A 23,356-nucleotide genomic window follows, 5' to 3' on the forward strand; every position below is an offset into this window, starting at 1 on the left:
GCCAGCCCTGGTCTAGAATTTGTCATTTTTCACCATATTGAAAAAAACACACACCTACAATGTTGTAGTTGGGCCAGGCTGGCGTGGCTCAGTGGTTGAGTATTGACCCACGAACCAGGAGGTCACAGTTTGATTTCCAGTCAGGGCACATGCCTGGGTTGCAGGCTCGATCCCCAGCATGGGGTGTGCAGGAGGCAGCCAATCAATGATTCTCTCTCATCATTGATGTTTCTCTCTCTCTCTCCCTCTCCCTTCTTCTCTGAAATCAATAAAAATATATTAAAAAAAATATTGTAGTTGGTTTTCTTGGAATTATTTAATATTTCTGAACAACCTGACAAAACAAGGAATACCCTCAGCCAATAGGGGCCAATCTTCTTTATAGTGTGTTTATGCCAGAGCATCTCCCCTAAATCATGGGCCTGGGATGTTGTGCTGTTTCAAGTCTGATGGATTTTCCTTATTTCTTTGTAGCACTTGGTCCAGTTGTGTTGGAATAAACGCTTAAAAGGATTATAGCTGCTAGAGAGTGAATACATAGACTCAAATAACTGTAAACACACACCAGCCTAATGGTCCAAGTGAGTCTGCACAGGGCTTGCTAAGACTGTAGAGTGAGAGGCACCAAAACAACTAACCACTCACTGCAGGGCCCAGTAATTCTTGGGGTGCATGGGAGTGCAGCGAGCGTGCCGTGGGAGAGCAGAGGAAGGGATGGGGCTGGTTAGGGGAGTCCCGGAAGACAGCCTGGAGGAGGTGCGAGCATTAACCTCAACTTCTGAGATGAACCTCAGCTCTTCCTTTCCTATCGGCAACCTGCAGGGCCAGGCAGTGTTCCCTTCGGAGCTCTCGCAGGAGCCTGGGTTCTACGCCAGGAAGGGTGTGGCGTGACTGCTTCGCTTCCATGCAGTGGCAGCCACTTCTAAAGGGAATGGAAGGTGCGGAGTTGTCCAAACCGCACCATTACCAGAGTCTTACTTCTCACCTGTGGGTTGGAACACCAGCTGAGCGTGAGCCCTGAGAGCTATAGAGCTGGGGGGGCGAGTCAGGCTGTGTGTACGAATGTGTGTGAGTGTGAATTCAGACAAACCCAGCGCTCAAAGAACGCAGCGCCACTGCCATGATACCAGCGGGAACTGTATAAACTACCTTTCCAGCAGGACTGTGCCACCTCAGGAGAGATGGACCGTTGGTATCCTATGGACCATGAGGGCCACTTTAAAAAAGTAGGGAGACCTCAAAGACCCATGACAGATTGAAAGAGAAAAAGGGACCGGAGCATTTTAGGGCATCCGTTAGACTCAATTCTTCGCAAACCATAGTTTCAGAGATGATTTTTATGCAGCTACAACTGAAAGTAAGTCAACTACAGAACAAAACACAGAGAAGCAAGCTTCCGCAGGAGCCACGTTCTTCATGAAGGCTCCTCCGGGGATGGAGACTCGATGGCGAATCTCTTCTCTCCCCAGACCTCAGGGCCGTCGGCCCCCGCAGCACTTAGCCGGCTCCTCATTGTGCCATTTAAAGATTTTCGTGTCTCCTGATTTATAGGTTCTGTCTGTGCTGCTATTGATTGTCTACGAAAGTGCCCTCTTCGTGCAGAAGCCCTTTAATTAACACGCTTTCTGCCGAACATGAACATCGATGAACAGACTTAGATGATGGTGCCCATTGGCCATTACAGGACGCGCTCACTTCCGCTGGCTTAACTCTGCATCCCCTGCAAAGTGCAGGCTCTGGGCAGACGTGCACAGGGGCCGCGTCTCCCCAAGGGCCTCTGGGTGGAACCACAGCCCGTGAAGCGGGCGAGGCCAGCAAAGGCCGTCGAGGCCAGCCTTCCTCCACGACAAGCGCCTCATCTTCAACACCCTTGACCATGGCTCATCCGCTCTGAGCGTCTGTGCTTCTGGAGAGTTAGGGGCCCTGATTGGTTAGAGAGCACGCTCCATCAGTAAACCTAGAAAAGGGCGTTTCTTTCAGACTGGAAGCAGCTGCTGAAAAATGAGAGAAGACGTGGGGGACGCTGCTAACGAGGAAGGAGAACCTGCACAGCCCTGGCTCTGAAGGAGCAAACTGGAAAGGAACCACAGCAAAGGACATAAAAATGAAGCTGAAAAGCATTCGGAAGGTTAAGATGTTAAAGAGAATATGTTTGGAAATGAAAATTCTGAGAAAGGGAAAACTAAGATTTTAATCATCGTTTGATAAGAATGTTTTTTTATTTAGAAAGGTATTAATTGCATTAAATTGAAAATATCTTCCATTTGCCAAACCTTTCTCTTTTCCCTTATTTAACTTCTATTTCTTAATAACCCAGGACTTTAGTTTTTATTTCCATTGCCTGTTTATTGCTATTATCTATGCAAAGAAAAGTTTTCCATTTCTCCCCTGCTGGCTTATTTATTTTCTCTTATTCAAAATTAATTTCTTTCCAAGCCTGGTCCATCTAAGAGACAGATCCTAAGGAATAATATAGGTTGCATATATATGTGAATGGAGGAAACGTACAGACTGCATGGACTTTAGTAGTCGTCCTCTAGTGGGGGGCGGGGGGGAGGGGCACCCAGTCTACCTCCATTTGTATCACTCTAGGACAAAACTATAAAATCCAAAGGGGAAAAAAAGGACTATGTACGGACACGGACGGAGAATCTGCGTGTATATACCGTGCTGGGCATTTTCACGCGTTCCCTCACTTGAGCTTCGTATAACCACAGGGAACGGGGTTTCAGTCCTATTTTACAGATGAGTAAACGGAGACTCAGAGAATTTAAGTATAATCTGCTCCGCCCATGTTGCTTCCACGGTAACCACTGTTTCTCTAAAGGAACAAAATACACAAATAACCACAGTGGCACCTGGCAAACATAAACCCTTGTTACTTTCGATGCTAAAGCAGATAACAAAGTTCAACACTGAAATTTCTATGAGGGTTTTTAGTCTAATGGCTCCATGTTTAGGAATCTCCTTAATTAAAAGCCTCATACAAATGTGGGAAGTTAGGGTTGATGCCCTATGCTTTGTACAGATCCCAACCTCCTGCTAGGAGAGCCAGATCTAGTCCATGGATACCCACTGTACCTTTCTACACAGAATCAATGTTAGGGAAAGAAAGTGCATTGAATGGAGGTGCACCTGAGTCTCCTACCTTGTCAACATTCATCCGCTTAAAGGACGCCTGCAGGAGTTTGAAATTGTGAATGTACTCGTGCTCCAACTTCGCCTGGAATTTTACTTTCTTCAAACTGATGCAGCCGGGAAAGAGCATGTCCATGAACTGGCAGTAGGCCGCGCCTGGGGAGACAAGAAAAGCGCGGGGTGAGTCTCGCCACCTGTCCCTGGTGCCACTGGGGACGCTGGGCAGGAAGGGGCTGTCATCACCCGCAGCCTCCCGGCCCTGTGCATCGCGCCCCCCCCCCCCCCCCCTCCACCGCTGCCCTCCTGGTCCCAGGCCTGGGTGTGGGTGGGAAGGGACGGTGCCCAGTGCTCCTGCACTTGGCCGTGTGGTACCAATGCAGCGCCCACAGCAGCGCCCACAGCATCGCCAGGGGGCATGGACAGTGCACACAGCCTCAGACCCTCATGTCAAGGAAACTGGGTAAGACAGTTCTGCTCAGCTTCCACCAGAAACAACAGCGCCCTATTTTTTCTATCTTCCAGCTCCAAGTCATCAAATACATCAATGTAAGATAAAAACAGCAGACACTTTAACACGAGGCAACGTCTAGCATGCTCATGAGATGGGCAGCTCAGGAAATACACACAGGCCACACATTTTACACCGCTTCACCAAGGGCAGGTGAAACGTTAACCAAGCCACCGCACACCAGAGCAGGTGCAGACCCGTTCAAGCCAGGCCAGGCCAGGCCAGGCCACGGGGCTCCCACAGGACATGGAGGAGGGCGACTGAAGCCCATAGAGGCCCAGAGTCACGCTGCTCTGACCGAGGAACAAAAGTCACAAAAATACGCACAGTCTCCTGAGGAAATGGTCATAGAGAAAAGGTTTACCAGGAAGTCTCTCATTTTCTAAAATGAACTTTAGATCATGACAATTTCAACTAGAAAGTCCTTGCCAGGTTATGCTGACTCATTCGGATATTCTTTATGGTCAAGTCTAAGGGTGCTGAGAAGGAGAAATTCAGAGCCAGAATGGTCCTTTCTCTTTAATGAGGAGGAAAGCGCGAGGGGTCGTTGCTGCTCTCTCCTCTGCTTCCCCAGGTCTCGGGGGACGGGGGGACGGGAGGGAGTGCTCCTGTGATGCACTGGGATGGGCCTTTCTCGTACACGAAGGCTCCTTTCACCCTTTGTACCAGGGTTTCTGTGCGAAGCCTTCACTCCTCGGGCAACTCACCTTTATCTAGAAGACCCCAGTGGGTGTCCCATGTCAGATGGGTGCTGAGCATCCCTTATTGGGACAGGAATCCAAGATAAGAGGGAAGAGGATACCAGGGCTTAGGCTTAGACCAGGAAATGGCGGGACAGCTCACTCACAGGTAAGAGCGTACAGTGATGAGATAAGGCCACACTGAGCGTGTCCAGCAGTCTTTACATCCGGGATGCTTCCCCTTAGATGCCGGCACCCTACACTAACTGGTCCATCTCTAGTCAAGCAGATGGGTTCTCTTTAAAACTCGACAAGACAGAACAAGCCAAACAAAAACATCAGGGGAGGCAAGAGAAACATCATGACCGCGGGTGTGCTCATCATTCAACTATTCAGTTTTCCCTCTTGAAGCGCCACCAGATGGAGCGAATTCCAACAGCCATCTTAACATTATTTTTATAGAAATGGAGGTGTCTACATACACGGCCTCGTTACCTGCTCTTTCAAGAGTTTCCACTTTCGTAGAGTTTAGCATAGATTTTGCCTGTGCAGAGCCGGATATCTTCGGATTCTTACAAAGAATCAACCAAATCGCTTACTAAAAATAGCTCTTGAAAAACAACAATAAACTTGACTGAGGGAGGCAGAGAAACCACTGTTTATGTTCTTGTATGTACTTTTTTTTTTTAGTTTAACAGACCATGATTCCCTTCCTGAGTCATAGAATATTCTTTACTGACATTTTTAATGGCTTTCTGATTTTTACATCATGCTTAGCAACGTTCCCAAACCAAGATGACATAAATATTCACGTGCCTTTTCTTCAAATACTTTTATGGTTTCAGGTTTTACACCGACATTTGAACCCACGTGGAGTTTACTTCGGTCTCTGACAGATACGGGCGGTTCTAGTTGTGCTGACCCCACGTTCGTGGGAATCGGCATTTTTGGCTCCAGCATTTGGGCACCTTCCTACCCGAGCTGATGCCCCGGTGCCCCGCCCCCTACTCTAGTAGCAAGAGTGGGCAGTCACCCCTCCCACCCCCAGCAGTAAGCACTCGCCCGGCACCCTGGCTCTGCATCTGGGTGCTCGCTGCGTCTCGGGGTCGGAGGGAGTGACAGGAGCACGCGGGGACGCTGAGAACGCAGTCACGGTGGCAGGGTGGGTCTGGAGAACTGCAACAGCGACGCAGCACTGTGGCCGCCTCACCACTGTCCAGGGGCACGAGGCAGGCTGCTCCGGCTCCTGAGCACCTTTTGGTTGCGGTCATTTGTGAGTTTGGTTTCCCACGGATGCTGTTTCCCAGTATCCTTCCTTTCAATCAGGGGTGGGGAACCTTTCTTCAGTCAAGAGCCATGTAGATGTTTATAACATGAGTCCAGGGCCATACAGAATTATCAACCTAAACATTAGCTGCTATATTCAGTCAAGCATGTAATGAACTCACCCCTAAGGCCTTGGCAGGGCCGGACCAAATGACGTCACGGGCCCTATAAGGCCGGACATTCCCCACCCTGCTTTAAAGGCATTTTCTGCTCCAGCTTGCCAGGAGTATTTTCTTCTATTTTCAACCAAAAGGCCAACTGATAAGGGTGGCTAAGTGTTGAACACCATTATTTCACAAATGACCTATACTTTTCCCACTGAGGAAAAACAGTATCTGTACTATATATTACTTCCTAAATACATGCATTTAGGTCTCTTTCTAGATTTAAAATGTACTACTATCTGTAGAATAATTTCCCCTTTCTTCTTAAAAATTTCTTGAATTTTATCATGCAGTTGTCCTTTCCATTATATATTTTTTAATTTGTCACTCATGGCATGTAGAAAATAAAAATTAAAAAAATTACTCATTTACTACTTAATAACAGAACTTTATTAAGATATAATGCACACGTTATAAATATTTTTAAAGTATATTTCATGGCTTTCAATATAGTCACAGAATTGTGCATCCATCAGATTTTAATTACCCCCAAAAGAAACGCCATACCTATTAGCAGAAATTCTCCCTTCTCTCCTCCCCCCAGGCTCTCGTAACCACTAATCTATTTTCGGTCTCTATGAATTCACCTAATTTTGATATTTAATATAAATGAGATCATGGAATAGGTGGCTTTTGTGTCCGGTTTCTCTCACTTAGCAAAATCTTCCAAGGTTCATCCATGTTGTGGTGTATCCGAAGCTCCTACTCCTTTTTATGGTCGAGTAATACTCTATTGTTATTATTGAATATTACGACTATACACATTTTATTGTCCCTTCGTGCTATGAACATTTGTGGACAAGGTTTTGCATGGACATACGTTTTTAGTTCTCTTGAGACACACCTGGGAGTGGATATGCTAACTCTATATTTAACATTTGAAGAGCTGTCAATGTTGTGATTTTATATATTAATATATACTTTTAATAATTTCATTTTACATGTGTGTGTGTGTGTGTGTGTGTGTGTGTATAAGCATTTCGTCTCTCCCCTTCCTACCTCCCTCTCCTCCTGTATATATTTGTACACACATATACATAGAAATATAACTACTATCAAAATCTCAGAGCACTTCCCTCGAAATATGATGCAATCTTTGGAGAAGGCATGAAGTTACATCAGTTCCTGCCACAGCTACTCACATTGCCCATCTGAATTTTTCACAGGACAAGGAACTATTATACAGAAATGCCTGTATCATTGGGGGACTTAGTCCCAACTTTCCACCGTCTTACTCGGTGCTGATACAGGGTCAGAAGAAACCAAACGACCACCTTCCTGTACGGGATGCATCTACACGATTTACCTGAACGATCTGCAATAGCTCGTCTCTCCACCTAACACCAGCGAGGACAGGGAGGGGCGGGGAAGGACAGAGAGCTGGACTGTGCTCCTCGGATCTCAGCCTTCCTCGTCTTGAATGAACCGTGACACGTCATCACACTCTTCGAAGCCAACAGTATTCCTATCAGCAAAACGTCAGGTTTGGATGGATCTCCCAGCTCTAAAATTAGATGGTTCTCTAATTCTCAGCGTCCCTTGTAAGGGATCCTGGCTGTTTCTGCTAATTTGGAGATAGTGCTTCACCCTCATATGACTTAGACTTTTGCCAGTGCTCCTGCTCCTAGCCACGGCCGTCTTTCGTCACAGTTGGCGTAAGAGACACGAGTACCCAGCTGCACAGGCTCCCAGGGGCACCGCCTACGGACGCCCTCCGGATTGCAGGGTCAGGTGATGCTATCTCCCACACATGCCCTTTGAGCTCTTGGTATGCATCTACTCAGCAACACACCACATTTTCTCTCTTCAGTAGGTGAATGTTAAATAGCTTTCATTTTAGAACTACATTTCATATTAGAATTTAATAGAATATTAAACAGCTTTCATATTAATCACAAAATCCTATCAGCTATTTCCGCTCTCAGCCCTGTCTTTCCTTGAACGGACCTTCCTACAGAAAAGCATCTGTCATGGCGCCCAGGCCCACACCTCCCTCCGGGCAGTGCCCCCTGGGAAGCAGGGCTTCCTACCAAGGAGAGCGAGACTGCGAAACGGAGCTGCCTCCTCCCCACTCACAGCCACCTCTCTACCTGCACAAGCGCAGGCTTGGAGAGTTAAAGGCAGCTGGGAAATGATGCTTTGAAACATGAATGTTTTAAAGGAACTGAAAATCTCCAAGTTCAACTGCATTTTTCTAATCCAACAAAAACATGCTGGAGTTAGGAGGAGCTCCCTGCTGTTTGCACAGGCGCCCCTCACGGCCCTGGCACGAACGGCAGCCGATAGCCTGTCACCACGGTATCACTTCCCTCCGCTCACGGGGCTCAGGAGGCCGCCTGCTGCACCTGCCCAGGCACAGAGGCCGCAGACAGATTGGGGCTCAGAAACCCCGTTTCCACTGAGCTCCCGCCTGCAAGCCCCAGGGCCCTTGCTGCTCCCACACGGCCTGGAGTTATGTCAGAAACTTTTTTTTTTTTTTTTTCTTTTTTTTTTTTAAACAAACAAAAATGTTGATTTATTTTTATATTAAGAGCAGACAAAATAAACTTTAATATTAAAAAAAGAGTAAAAAAGGGTCAGTTTATAATGGTTAAAGTTTCAATTTACCAGCTATTCTTTTTTTTTTTTTTTTTAAATTAAATCTTTATTGTTCAGATTATTACATTTGTTCCTCTTTTTTCCCCCCATAACTCCCCTCCTTCCAGCTCCCACCCCACCCTCCACCCTCACTCCCCACCCACTGTGTTCATCCATAGGTGCATGATTTTTGTCCAGTCACTTCCCGCATCTCCCACACCCCTTTTTCCCCCAAGAATAGTCAGTCTATTCCCTTTCTATGTCCCTGATTCTATTATAATCACCAGTTCATTCTGTGCATCAGGTTATTTATTCACTTGATTCTTAGATTCATTTGTTGATAGATGCATGTTTGTTGTTCATAATTTGTATCTTTACCTTTTTCTTCTTCTTCCTCTTCTTAAAGGATACCTTTCAGCATTTCATATAATACTGGTTTGGCGGTGATGAACTCCTTTAGCTTTTCCTTATCTGTGAAGCTCTTTATCTGACCTTCAATTCTGAATGATAGCTTTGCTGGATAAAGTAATCTTGGTTGTAGGTTCTTGGTATTCAGCACTTTGAATATTTCTTGCCATTCCCTTCTGGCCTGCAAAGTTTCTGTTGAGAAATCAGCTGACAGTCGTATGGGTATTCCCTTGTAGGTAATTGAGCCTCTTTCTCTTGCTGCTTTTAAGATTTTCTCTTTGTCTTTTGCTCTTGGCATTTTAATGATGATGTGTCTTGGTGTGGTCCTCTTTGGATTCCTTTTGTTTGGGGTTCTCTGCGCTTCTTGGACCTGTAAGTCCATTTCTTTCACCAGGTGGGGGAAGTTTTCTGCCATTATTTCTTGAAATAGGTTTTCAATATCTTGCTGTCTCTCATCTTCTGGGACTCCAATGACTCTGATATTAGACCGCTTAAAAGTGTCCCTGAGGCTCCTTACACTATCTTCACACTTTCGGATTCTTTTTTCATTTTGCTTTTCCAATTGGGTGTTTTTTGTCGAATCTTTGGTTTGATTATTGTACTCCTCTGGTCTGCTATTGGGTATAATATTCTTTATTTCAGTCCGTGTATGCTTACTTTCTAATTTCTTTATCGTAGCATCGAGGGTCTCATTAGTTTTCGTGAGGCTCTGCACAAATTTATGGCAAGCCCTCAAAATTGCGATTCTTAGCTCCATATCCTCCATTTCTGTCATGTTTTTTTGTCTCCGCATCTTTTATGCTTTCTTGGTGCACCCCCTTGTGGTCTCTGTGTGCAGTCTTGTTCTAGCCAAGCCTTAATTGTTGTAGTTAACACTAGAGGGATTTGACCCCCAGGTCGACTGGCTGTGGAAATCAGCTGTGTGGAAAACGTCTGCCTTCTGGGGAGGCGCTAATCCAGCCTTTGCCTGAGGCGATCGGCAAATGGCTGTGCGCAGAGTTTGGGCGGGGCGGGATCAACAGGGCGGGCGGAGGGAGCAGTTATGGCCACGCTCAGTCCCGTTCCCAGAGGCTCTGCTTCTCAGAACCCCGGCAGTCGCTGCAAACCTCGGAGAGAAAGCTGCCCTCAGGTTCCAACTGATGCCGGATAATCCCGCTTCTCCCGTTTGAGTCTGGGTCCCTAGAGACTCGCCCGGATCTGGAGCCCAGAGTCTGAGACTCACTCCCGACCGAAAACGACAACCGCGCCCTCAGCCACCAGCCCGCTTTGCGCGCGCACCTCAGTACCTTTGTATTTTCCACACTGCGCCGCCTCTGAGCCTCGATTTGCTGTTCTCTTTCCTTCTAGTTGTAGAGTCTCTCTTCAGCCAGCCTTCCTGTGGTTCTGGGTGATGTCCGTTCAGTCTTTTAGTTGTATTTTTGAAATGGTTGTTTGCGGCAGTGGTCTCCGGTGTTTACCTACGCCGCCATCTTGGTCTCCCCTATCACCAGCTATCTATGTCAGAAACTTTTAATTCAGATTTTAAATAAACTCCAAAGACAAGCAACTTCAAGCTGATTCCATGCAGAACGGAGTGACGACCAGCAGGAAGATGCCACGCCCGTGGGCAGGCGGGAGGCCGATGTGAGCTGGGCAGAAGGCTGAAGAGCCCCCCCCCCCCCCCCCCCCCCCGCCCACACACACAGTGAGTCCTCAAAGGCCATTTTCATCCCCCTTCTTTCACAGAAAAAGGAATAAGTGAGCAACCACTTCTCAGGCAGATGTGTTTTTATGGAATCAACAGATCGAGCGAGTCAAAGGCCTGTCACACCACAGGGCTGGGTGCTCATCTGACATGTGCCCTCAGGGTCTTACTATTTCCTATGACATGAAAACCTTCTTAAGGATCTTATATGCAAACTGCAGTTTAGGCTGCAAATTACAGTTCAAGGTGCCCACATTCTGTTCACAACCTGCCTTCAAGAACCAAGACCACCTGGCCGGTGAGGCTCAGTTGGTTGAGCGTTGTCCCATGCACCAAGGGGTCACCGGTTCGAATTCCAGGCAGGCACATGCCCAGGCTGTGGGGTGCAAAGGGGAGGCAACCAATCGATGTTTCTCTCTCCCTCTCCCTGCCCCTCTCTCGAAAATCAATAAAAACTTTTTTTTAAAAAAGAAGAATACTTTTTAGAAAGTAAAGTTGCCTTTCAATCAGATTTTTATTAAGAAGCTTAGCCTGTTTGGCTCAGAGGACAGAGCGTCGGCTCATGGACTGAAGGGTCTAGGGTTTGATTCCGGTCAAGGGCATGTACCTTGGTTGCAGGCTCTATCCCTGGCCCCAGTGCATGGGGGAGGCAACCAATTGATGTTTCTCTCTGTCTCTGTCTCTCCCCCTCCCTTCCATTCTCTCTAGAAATCAATAGGAAAAATATCCTTGGGTGAGGGTTAACAAAAGAAATGAAGAAAAAAAAAGCATTGCAAAACAATGTTAAAAATGAGATCTGCCGTATAGAAAATTGATCAAATATTAAGATCAATGTGCTGAGTTAATTTAAAAGTGTTTCTTCATCAAAAAATCATGGAAGAATGAAGAATATTTTCCTTTATCTTTCAAAAGGAATTTTCAAGAGTGAAGGTCTGCATACCAATAGCCCTTGATTAATATTTAGGCATCAATATTTTTATTAAAAAGTAAATTTCAGATAAATAGCTAGAGTATAACAAATAAAAAGGCACAATATTCAGAAGCGAGCTGATATGAGTGGTATTTGTGAAAATAACTTTTTGTAGAAATTAACTATAACTTTGAGTTGAAAAACTATCATGTAAAGAACGCTGACGTACAAATGGACAGTTTACACCTGTTCTCTCCAGCGAAATCCTCGCTACCCTGTCACTGGCCACCTTGCAACTTTAATGCTTTAGGGAAAAAGTACAAAACTTCAAATCTGCCTGTTGATACAAAAAAGGATCCAGCCAACTGGATGAAGGAAGAAAGGGCAAGCGATGACTGCCTTGTTGGTCTGGGAGGCTCTTTTCATCTGCTCATCGAGGGCCAGGTGCTGGGTGAGGTTTCACGTCTAGCTGCTAACCCGGTGGTGTCCTCCAGGGAAATGCGTTCACCATTTGGCCTCTACAAGGGGAGTGAGGATGCAGGAGGGGGAGGACTGGAGTGCAGGCAGGAACAAGGATGCAGTTGGGGGGCGGGGGGGGGGGAGGACTTGGAACATAGGCAGGAACACTGGGCAGAACAAAATGTCACTGGCTCCCAGGAGCCTGATACCTAAACTGGCAGCGAGACGTCCCAGAGCGGAAGTCGAGAGCAGAGCTAAAGTTAGAGTCTGGCGTTCTAGAGAGAGAAGGAAAGGAGGCCCCAAAAGCCTTTTTATTACAAATAAAAAACAAGTTAGAAAGGTACATAGGAAACCCATCCTGAAAGGGGCAGTTTTCTTATGAGGGTCATCAAAATGGAAAGTTCTAGAAAGCTGTACTGTCAGGGGTACAGTTCTCCGTGTGCACTCACGTATTTTCACACAGTTGTGTGTATTACCTCCTCTGATGGACAAAGATTTTTTTGGAAGTGCGAAGTTACATGACTATAAAAAAGGAAGATTTATTTCAGAAAAGCTTGAGTAGGAGGCAAAAATGAGATTTCCTGTCTCATTTTCGTGGCTATACGTCACCGCTGAGGAAATGCCCATCTGCCTGCTGGTGTTTCAGAAAGATGCCACTTTATTAACCAATGAAAAACAATAAACCAACAAAAAAACTTACTGAGGAATGTGACTTCGATCTTAAAGAACCCAGGAATTTAGCTTTGAGAGAACAGAGAAACACACATGGGAACACCAACAAAAGTACGAAAAAACTGTAAGTGCTAAGCTATCTCTAAGACACACAAACACGAAAGGAGTTCAAAAATTCCGCCCAATGAAACCCAAGAAAGAGTCATCCATGTTGTTGGACAGATCAAGTCAACTTGCAGGGTCACGTCCACTCTTCCAGGAGCGTACCCTCCAATGCCAAGGTTACAGGTGCTCAGTGGGCGAGAGGCTGCAGAGCCCTGACAACGGGGAGGGAAGGGGCCAGCTTGCATCTGGCTGGAGGTGATGGGGAGGAATAGGGGGGTGGGGGTGGGGGCGGCACTGCAGGTGGCCCTCAGGGATGGGAAGAGAGTTAGAACGTGTGGTGAGAGACGAGTTTGGGAAACTGTAGGCCAGTGATGACGAACCTCTGACACGCATGTCAGAGGTGACACGCGAACTCATTTTTTTGGTTGATTTTTCTTTGTTAAATGGCATTTAAATATATAAAAAAATATCAAAAATATAAGTCTTTGTTTTACTATGGTTGCAAATATCAAAAAAATTTCTATATGTGACACGGCACCAGAGTTAAGTTAGGGTTTTTCAAAATGCTGACATGCCGAGCTCAAAAGGTTCGCCATCACTGCTGTAGGCCATGGTGGGGCTGGGTGAGGAATGGAGGCAGATATTGGAAACATGGGGTTGCAGGCACATGACTTTAAAAACCAGGAGAAAAAGAATTTAATTTGGTGGGTAGTAGGGAGCCAATGCTTATTTCTGGGCACAGTGTCTACAGAGAGAGTGCCGAAAGTCCAATTTTAAGAACATATCTATTTTAAGGGCAAATGAGATTAAGGGTAAGAAACCTGAAGCTTACACACTTTCCCCATTTCTCAGGGGATTTCTACTGAATTATGACCCACATCATCCCATCGACAGGTCTATCCGCCAGGCCCCTACGGAAACTCCAGGCACCTCAGCTGGGGAAGTGGCTCTTAGGATAGCAGATGTGATGCTATCGACTGGCCAGCACACACCGCACCCCCTGCTACACGAGGGCCCACGCCCTCAGGCTGCTCTGTGTGTGCCAGAGGTCACTGTCCTGGGACCAGGAGCTCCAGGGTTCTTCCCAACCTACGCCCAGGAATGCAGGCTCAGGGCTCCTCACGGATCGCCACTCTCCCCCAAGCCCAGCGCCAGCTCTGGCCAACACCAGAGACGAGCTCCCCAATTGAGGCTGAGGGGCCAGAGAGAGCCCAGAAGGCCAGGCTGGTACCAAAGGGAGCCCCAGCAATGAGAGGAGCTGCCCCCTGACATGCATGAAGACGGTGAGAGGTCGGAGAGTATGTTTCTACAATGAATCGCTTTCTTCATAGTTCACAGGTTCATCCCAGGACACGCTGCTTTTCTAAGCACAACTCCAGTATCAGGAAGAACCTGAACTCGCATGAGGAATGTACAAGTGTTTACCTCAGCGACTCCATCGGATGACCACAGGAGAAACAAAAGCAGAATGGGATTTAATTTCAGTGAAAAGGAAAAGAAAGCAGGACAGGAGGCTTTTTGAAACAGTGGATTTAAACACAATTATGTGTAATTTTAAAACTGACGTCCATGTTTTTATTAAACTCTGGCTCCTCAGAGCTCTGGAGCTCCTCCAGGAACTGCCACAACGTGATCCAGGAGGAAGGAACGTGGAAGGCGAGCCTCCGGGAGGAGAATGTTGAGAAACTGCAGGAAGTCCTGCTGGCGTGGGTCTCACCCTCACATGCTTCTTACTGTCAAATAACTTGGTCATAAAAGCTTATGAGTGTTAATACTTGGGTAAGAACAAACCCTTGGAACAGAGAGAACAGGATGACGTAACGGTGACAGGGTAGAAAAACCCAACCTGAAGAGTGATGGCTATTTTGAGAGTTGCCAAGCAATTCGATTATTCTGTTCCCAGGAATGCAATTCTAACATGTCCAAGCATTGGACAGTGACTTCTGACACTTTTTTTAAAAATAGTGCCTACATGGATGATAAACTGTACAGTTAAAAACACAATTCAGAACAAAAAGGGTTACAAAAATGTTTTCCTCTGAAGAACAGCAGAACTTGGAGATACTTGGCTTGGTCATCTTAGTTGGGTAGAAACCGGATAGCCTACTAATGCTTCAGATGTTCTCATGCACAGGTGCCCATTCAGTGCTACATGCTGTCTGATGGTGCACAGACATCAGTGTTACATGCTGTCTGGTGGTGCACAGACAACATTAGTGTTACATGCTGTCAGATGGTGCACAGACAACATTAGTGTTATATGCTGTTTGATGATGAGATGTCTACTTTTTTCCAATGGCCTTGTTCCACCTTCGCTTTGTATGTGGGTAAGCTGAGGAAAAAACCTTGAATGCTCTGGTTACAAATGTGTCAAGGAGAACTGTGGTAGTCAAAGAATGGATCCTAACTGGGTATGACCTGTATTTTTGTATATGGCTGTATCTCAGATCCTAGCCCATCATCTGACACGCTGTAGGCACTCAATAAATATATGCTGACTTCAGGAATACATAAAACATGGAATCGATACCTAAATGGTACCTTTACTCAAGGTTTCCATCTTCTTCCTCTTGGCCCAAATCCTATCTTTGTTTGAACAGCATTTCAATTAAATTCCATTTCATAAGTAGTTATTGACCATCCACTAAATGTGCATGGCTGTTTGGCCAGGGACCCAACCAAGGTAAAGATAAATTTTTCTGGACAAAAATCATCTTCCCTTTCTTTGAGCTTTTATCCTCTTGTATAAAATAGGAATAAAAAAATCCTATTCTTCTGCACAGGGTTGATATAAGAATGGAAATGAATACTACATATAAAAGCGCAATGAAAACAGTAAAGAAAATATGTAAAAGTTGCAACATTATGACATCATTACCCCCTTAAAAGTATAAAAGGATGTATTTTACTTTATTATGGTTAAAATAATCAGAGCTTTAAAAATGAATAGGCTGGCCCTAACCAGTTTGGCTCAGTGGATAGAGTTCTGGTTTGATTCCGGTCAAGGGCACATGCCCGGGTTGCAGGCTGGATCCCTAGTAAGAGAGCGTGCAGGAGGCAGCTGATCAATGATTCTCTCTCATCATTGATGTTTTTATCTCTCTCTTCCTCTCTGAAATCAATAAAAAATAAAAATGAATAGGCTGGTGTGACTCAGTTGGATGGGCGTCTTCCCATGTACTAAGGTGTTGCTGGTTAGATTCCCAGTTGGGGCACATGCCTGGGTTTCGGGTTTGATCCCTGGTGAGGGGTGGGGGTGGGCCATGCAGGAGGCAGAGGATCAATATTTCTCTTTCACATTGATGTTTCTATCTCTCTCCCTCTCTAGAGAGCAATAAGAAAAATCTTTTTTTTTTTTTAAAAAAAGAGAATAGGATTGAATAGGATTATTTCAGATATGAAATGTGAATTTCCAAAATGCATGTTTCAGATTCAGAGAGCAAAGAACCAAAGAACAAAATGAGGTCTTTGGCCTCCCACTAACAAAGAAAGGGTATGAACACATTCCTGAGAGCCTCCAGCTTATCTGCTGAAAAACATTTGAGGGTTTCTCCAGTTCTTAAGTCTTTCCCCAGATAAACATATGAGGTGCTTAAGTAATCACAAAGTCATTTATAAAAGGAAATGACTGTTCTCCCCACTTTTGTACTCTTCCTGTTAAAGTCTTTAGATGATTAAAACTGAAAAGGAGAAAAGGGAAAGAAAAATAGCAATACAAATGCAAAATAATGTTTTATTGGGAACATATCCATCATGTAAAGTAACTGACATCGTTAGAAAAATCAAAAGAACTTACAATATACTGGAACATACATTTTTTTTCTTATGACACTCGTTTTTATATATCTTGGTGAATGACTTCAAAAAAACATATCATATGCTTTAAAAGTAAGCATCTTATCATAAAACAAAGATAACATCAGGAGAGAAGGGACTGTAAGGTTTCTGAAATTAGAATTATGAATTACGGTGAGTCTCAAACACCCTATATCCTTGGGCTCCAGCCCTGTTCTCCACACATTTCACAGAGATCCCTGTGGCCATGGAGCTGGGTTTCCAGGTAGTAAAGCTGATGGAATGGATGCTGGGCTTCAGATCTACTCACTGTTCTAAGCCCTACACTCTCATCAGCACCACCTCCTCACTCACCCGCCCTCACTGTTCTAAGCTCTACACTCTCATCAGTACCACCTCCTCACTCACCCGCCCTCACTGTTCTAAGCCCTACACTCTCATCAGCACCACCTCCTCACTCACCCGCCCTCACTGTTCTAAGCCCTACACTCTCATCAGCACCACCTCCTCACTCACCAGCCCTCACTGTTCTAAGCCCTACACTCTCATCAGCTCCACCTCCTCACTCACCCACCCTCACTGTTCTAAGCCCTACACTCTCATCAGCACCACCTCCTCACTCACCCGCCCTCACTGTTCTAAGCCCTACACTCCCATCAGCACCACCTCCTCACTCACCCGCCCTCACTGTTCTAAGTTCTACACTCTCATCAGCACCACCTCCTCACTCACCCGCCCTCACTGCTCTAAGCCCTACACTCTCATCAGCACCACCTCCTCACTCACCCGCCCTCGCTGTTCTAAGTTCTACACTCTCATCAGCACCACCTCCTCACTCACCCGCCCTCACTGTTCTAAGCCCTACACTCTCATCAGTACCACCTCCTCACAAACCCACCCTCACTGTTCTAAGTTCTACACTCTCATCAGTATCACCTCCTCACTCACCCACCCTCTACTTGTTTTCATGACCTACCTGCCCACGGGACAAAACAGTTCTCATCTCTGGACTCACCGCCATGAACATTCATGGTTTTGGAGCAGGTAAAACTCAGCAGAGCCTTCCTGGAGCAGAGTAGAAGGAAAAACTCCCCACAAAACTCCGACCCCAATGAATTGCATGATAGCGAGTTTGCAAATTAGCAACATACTTACTAAGAACCCTCAAGACTGAGAATTTTCCCAGTTAAGGGAAAAGAATAAGAGATGAAAGTCTAGGATTTAACTAAGAGTAGTATTTAGTACAAATTCCTACAATTATTAAATTTCTGTGATCTTACTGAGAATTCTCCAAGACACTGATTAGTTTTAGGTTTCTAATAATATGCCTTCATTTGCTGCATTCCCCCCCAAAGAACTGAGGAATTCTATAGTTTCCTGAGAATATCCCACATGTATGCATAGTTGCTTCAAACAGAGTAAAAACGATTTTCACATACTCATACGATGAGGTCATCAGGAACTCTCGGAGAAGACAACACGCTTCAGGCATGTACGGGCTGTACCTAATAAGCACACGCTCTCCTGAGCATGTCCCCCCACCTCACTCAAGAGGGAGGGATGTCTGGGGTGTTCCCCACACCATGGCCGTTCTAAGTCATCCAGCAGCTCCCAGCCACTCCCAGAGGATCTCCATGGAGGTATTCCTCCCACCCCCCCCATCCCCGAGCTCCCTAGGTCCCCACCCCCGCCCTCCTCCATGTGCTCAAAGTTCTTGCAAAATAGCACTTCCCATAGGGTGGCCTCGAGTCTTCAGTTGGACAGTGCCCTGCTGTATTACACTCTCAGAGGACAAGGACCAGTCTGAGTCATCTGAGTCCCCCAAGGCCTCGCTCAAAGAGGGCGCCAAAATACGTGTGTTAAATAAAACTTAATTATCACCACTGAATACAATTGTGAGGACAGTGAAGATGGGACTGCTTGCAAAGATATGTCATCCGTATACGTGTAAAAAAACTTACATTGGCAGTTTGACAAGTGAGGGCGAATGCATACACGCTTTCCCCCAGTGGTACGTAGCACTACAAAATGCAGTAACAAACAAACAAACCCCCCAATAAAAGCAAAAATATCAATTTGCTTATTTTTAGCAACAGAGCATCAAGATATATGTAAGTAATTTTAGAAGGAAAAGTTACCGTCTTCGACATTCTGCTCGAAAAATAAACCCCCTTGTAACCCACCCATTCGTTGAGCCACTGGAGTGTTTTGCCCACTGCAGCCGTGACCCTGAGGCTGACCTGTCCCTCCCCCCATGACCACCCCCTTTTGCCCCCTTGCTCTGCAATCAGCTGGTATGCTGAGACCAAGTGAACTTGTTTTAAAATTAGAGAAAAGCTATCAGCCCAAAACTTAAAAAAAAACAAAAAAGCACCTCTCTACATAATACATCACGCACAAGTGACATTCCATTACAATACAATTACATCTCTAACAATAGGAACACAATCCAAGGTGACTTCACTTTCTTGCAGCAAGTAACAGCCTATAACTTTGTAAAGCTAAGTAGGCGAACTCCTGAGCTCACAGATGCTGATGAAATAGCCTTACTTGGTTTCAGTCCGGGAGCCAAGGAGAGAAGGGCTACTAAATTTAGACGCCGAGCTGATTTCATCGCTAACCTGCCCTCCTGACAGGTCTCGGCAGACAGAAGGAGGCACAGTGGGCACCACACGGGATGGGGTCAACCTACTTAACAAGCCCAGACGCCATCGGAAGTGGCCACAGAGCACCGGCCCTGCAGGTGCTGGGCGTGGCTGTGCAGCCCCACCCTCCGACCCTCCGGGGAGCCACCTGGGACCCAGAACTGTCCATGTGACCACAAGGACCACAATACGATCAGCAGGGTTCAGCAGTTCTTCTGGAAGAAGAAAAGACCAGAAATTTGACCCAAGGCAAAGCTTGAAACAATTAGGAGAAGCACAAGTTGAAATGGAATTAAGTCCTGATATTTTTCCTGTCTCTCTTTTTTTTTTTAAAGATAGTTAAGAAAATACCTAACTTTCCATCTAAAAATGATTGAATTCAAATGACATTTTATTAAAATACTAAAATGCTCAGGACAATCACTGAGCTGCTCACCAGGCAGTGACAGGGCAGTCGGTTGTTCGCTGGGCCTGTGAGGGAGGGTGGGCGGAGGGGAGGCGGCCCAGAGGGAGGGCGGTCTGCACCCGCCTGTGGGAGTGGGGGGGTGATGGCCAGGTGCTCGCTGGCCAAGCGCTGGTAGTGACCCAGCCATGGACCAAACGCTTGTTAGGGCAGAGATGAGGGGTGGAAAGGAACAGGAAATTGTATGTTTCCTCTGCTCCCCTCGGCGCCCCTTCGCCATTCCTTTCCGTGCTCCCTCTCCACACTGCCCACTACCTTTTCTATCATCTCCCAAAACAGTTATCTTGCTAAAGCCGCTTTTAGGGGTTTTTAGAACCAAGCTGCCCTTTCTCCCTCTTGGGTATTTACTTTATAAAATACCCAGCAAATTGTTTTGGGGCTGATACTAAAGTCCAACAGAACACCCCACCCTTCCAAAAGCCCTATATATTTTATAAACAATTCAACTAAAACATGAAATCTTTTTATGCAGAGCCAATCTGATAGTTTACGTGGCTTAGGCCCCCCCTTCCACTATGGGAAACCCAAAAATATTACTACTTTTCAAAACAGATTCAGGTGAGCAGTATACCTTGTGGTATGGGTGGTATTCACTCCCACTGATAGTCTCTCTCCATTAATACAGTTTTTCTTTTTGCTTGAACTCGCTTTTCACCAGACATAAAGTTGAATGCAAACCAAAGACATATATGATTATCTGATGCAGATTTAACGTTCAAAGAAAATTTTCGTAAGATGATATCCTTGGGATAAAATAACAGGAGGTAAGAGAGCGTCACTGTTTCACAATTGACTGCAATGTATTTCCAAGTGTCCTACCTTCTCACACCATCTTCCCTTTAAAGAGTTTTTAAAATGCTCACATTAGAAACACGTGGGAGGTTATTTATTATAAAGGCAGGGCATTCTGAAGAAAACGGAATGCAAATGTGGACACATTAGGTCAGCTTTTTATGAGCTAGAGAAAAGCTGAGTTAGTGTTAATATTAGCTGGAGGGAGATCTCTTAGCTCAGTGGTCGGCAAACTGCGGCTCGCGAGCCACATGCGGCTCTTTGGCCCCTTGAGTGTGGCTCTTCCACAAAATACCGACTTCTGCGCATGGGTCACGAAGTTTCAATCGCACTGTACGTGCACGCCCGCACGTGGTATTTTGTGGAAGAGCCACACTCAAGGGGCCACAGTTTGCCCACCACTGTCTTAGCTGGAAACGAAAAACGAAATAGGAAGTAATGCAAACAGAAAAAAAACCCAGGGGGCTGCCAGAATTAGAGCCTAAGTCTTCAGAAAGAGCGTAGGGAATAACTGTGTGGAACAAGGAAAAAAGTCAGTCTCAACAGGAGAAGCTATTTTGTGTATGCAAACTCCTAAAATACGATCACATTTCAACGGCAAGGAGTTAAAATGGAACAGTCCTGTCGAATCTCACAAGGAAGGTGGGGGAGGGTGGGTGGGTGGGAAGAGAGCAACCAAAGAGCTTGTATGCTTATATGCATAACCCATGGACACAGGCAGTAGGGTGGTGAGGGCCTGGGGCGGAGCGGAGGGTAGGGGCAGGCTAGAAGGGGTCAGTGGGAGGACGGAAAGGGGGACTTACGTAATACTTTCAACAATGAAGATTAAAAAAAAAATAATAGAGGAATTAAAACAAAAGTTGAGGGAAATATATTACCCAAGAAATGTGACTATTCGGAAGTATAATGAGGGTCAATCACTTAGATCGACAGTATTTGGTTTTGTTTGCATCCTAACAGCACTGTCCTGGCTGCCTTAAATGTCTTCTAGAACAATGGGAGGCATAAATAAATAAACTCATAAATAAATAAACAGAGAGATAGCACTCTCCCGCTAAACGCCACCGCTAAAGACAAAAGTCACAGACTAAATTATGGATAAGGACACTGCGCCAGGTAGGGCTCTGGATAATTTAACTACAGTCATAGTGGTTTGGGTTTTCTCAGAAATGCACTGCGAGCTCCTGGCGGCAGCACACAGCAGGGGGGTGGGGGGGAGGGCTTGTTCTGATGCAGATTGTGGGCTTCACACCCAGAGATACCGAAGAAGAAGGTCAAGGAGCTTAAGAATCTGCATTTTCAAGCAGCTCCCAGGAGGGCATACATGCATAACTTTTACACTTTGAAGGTTTGACTTTAAAGAAACTATTGCCTAAAACAAATAAACTTTTTTTTTCCAGCAAAAACACGTTTCAGAGCAGAAAGGTATCTCTCAATCTAAACTCTATTCCCGGAACTGTCTGCCTTGTAGTCTCTGGTAGCCAGCGAGCCATCCCCATGGAAATCCTCTGCTTAGCAGAGATCAGAAGTGTTTCTACAGGTTTCCTCAAGCCACACCTGGCAGCACCGCGGCTGGGAATGGTTGCAAAGGCCCGCCAATGCCTACGTTAAGGTAACCAGATCTTGCTTCAGAACCCTTCACAAATGCTGCTCAACATTTTGGTGAATCTGGCTTGAGAAGTTTGAAAGATCTGCAAAGAAACTATGTATATTACTCATGACATTTTATTTATCTAAGAAAAACACACCTCTGATTTGCTCTCATTTGCTAGCAAAACCTCCCCACTGAACTGCACAGGAAGCTCCTATGGGTTCTTTTAACAGAAGAACCGTGACTGGGAATTTCCTCTCGGACTCTTTTCCTCGCCCTCTTCTGTCTGGTGCCTCTTTTTCTGATAACCAGCCCCCTCCCCCTTATCCACATGTACACACACCCGCTCTGTGGGTACGATGCGCATTCACTGCCATACAAAGCGGTAAGTGCGATTGGCAAGGGGACTGCTCATCACAGAGGGACCTGTGTTAGTTGTGTGGGGTTTTGGGGAGCAAATTAAAAATAAAATGTGAGGGAGCTCCAGGATGCACAGCAAGAGCAGCACAATGAAGACCTGACCGGGTGGCGATCTGAAGTTCAGTGAGATGCACGGGGCGTTTTATTCTGGAAGGGCAGGCGCCGTGTCTCAGGGGACCCTCCAGGGGGAGCGACGACCAGCAGACTTTAAAATGCGAATGGGATTTTACCAAACATGACAGGAAGAGGAAAGGCCCCAGCAAAGGGCGTGAGGAAGGGCTCTGGGATGCAGAAAGGAGAGAGTCTTCAGGGAACAAATGTTTGGGGGGCTGGGGCGCAGGGGAGAGAGGCGCACAGCGAAACCGAGGAGAGGGGCTGCAGCCAGACAGAGAGGACCTTCTCAGCCGCGGGGAGAGTTTGAATCTTATCTCCAGGGAAGGAAAACGCGGAGCCCTGAAGGTTTGTACCTTCAGAGAGCTGCAAGACCCAATGTATACTGCAGCACCAGCAGGTGGTGGTGGGCAGGGGATGGGAGAGGAGAGGCCGAAGACCAGGTAGGAGGCAGCACAGAGCTCCAGCGAGCCCAGCCAAATGCTGCATCGGGATGGCTTATGCTCTTAGATGCTTGAGGGCCGGTCCCTCCAACACCCCTTAGTCACACCCGAGTTCTCCCCTTTCGTGATAGGTCAATGCTGACACGCTTCTCCTGCCCCGAAGATATCTGCTGTGGTTCGTGAAATCACACTCCACTGGACAGTGAACAGTCAGGTAAACACTGAGAAGACGGTCTTACCTGAGCAGAGCTGTTCCACTTTTGTGTAGTTTAAAGATACGATGTCATTGACCCATGCGATGATGTCATGTCTGCTCATAGTCTCCTGGGTTATCGAGGTAGAATACACATTGACCGCCATTCCCCAACTAGAAAACAAACAAACAAACAAACATGTTTATTTGCCTACGAGGAAAAAATTAACTCAGAAGCAGGACATCCGTTGAGGGTGGGCGTCCCAGGCAGA

General features: G+C 46.2%; 1 protein-coding gene across 3 annotated transcripts in view; it reads right to left on the bottom strand.

The window, feature by feature from the left end:
• Positions 1–23,356, bottom strand: part of MAPRE2 (microtubule associated protein RP/EB family member 2) — a 120,045-nt gene that overhangs the window by 31,216 nt on the left and 65,473 nt on the right. For all 3 annotated transcript variants that reach the window (XM_070421193.1, XM_070421192.1, XM_070421191.1), the window contains 2 exons: positions 23,131–23,258; positions 3,149–3,294 (listed from right to left, as the gene is read on the bottom strand). In XM_070421193.1, the coding sequence (XP_070277294.1) occupies positions 3,149–3,294; positions 23,131–23,251 (267 nt within the window). In that variant the 5' untranslated portion in view covers positions 23,252–23,258. The remainder of the gene's footprint in view (positions 1–3,148; positions 3,295–23,130; positions 23,259–23,356) is intronic.

This window comes from Myotis yumanensis, unplaced genomic scaffold, assembly GCF_028538775.1.
Source record: "Myotis yumanensis isolate MYYU_CA2020_CCGP unplaced genomic scaffold, mMyoYum1.0.hap1 SCAF_7, whole genome shotgun sequence".
NCBI lineage: Eukaryota > Metazoa > Chordata > Mammalia > Chiroptera > Vespertilionidae > Myotis > Myotis yumanensis.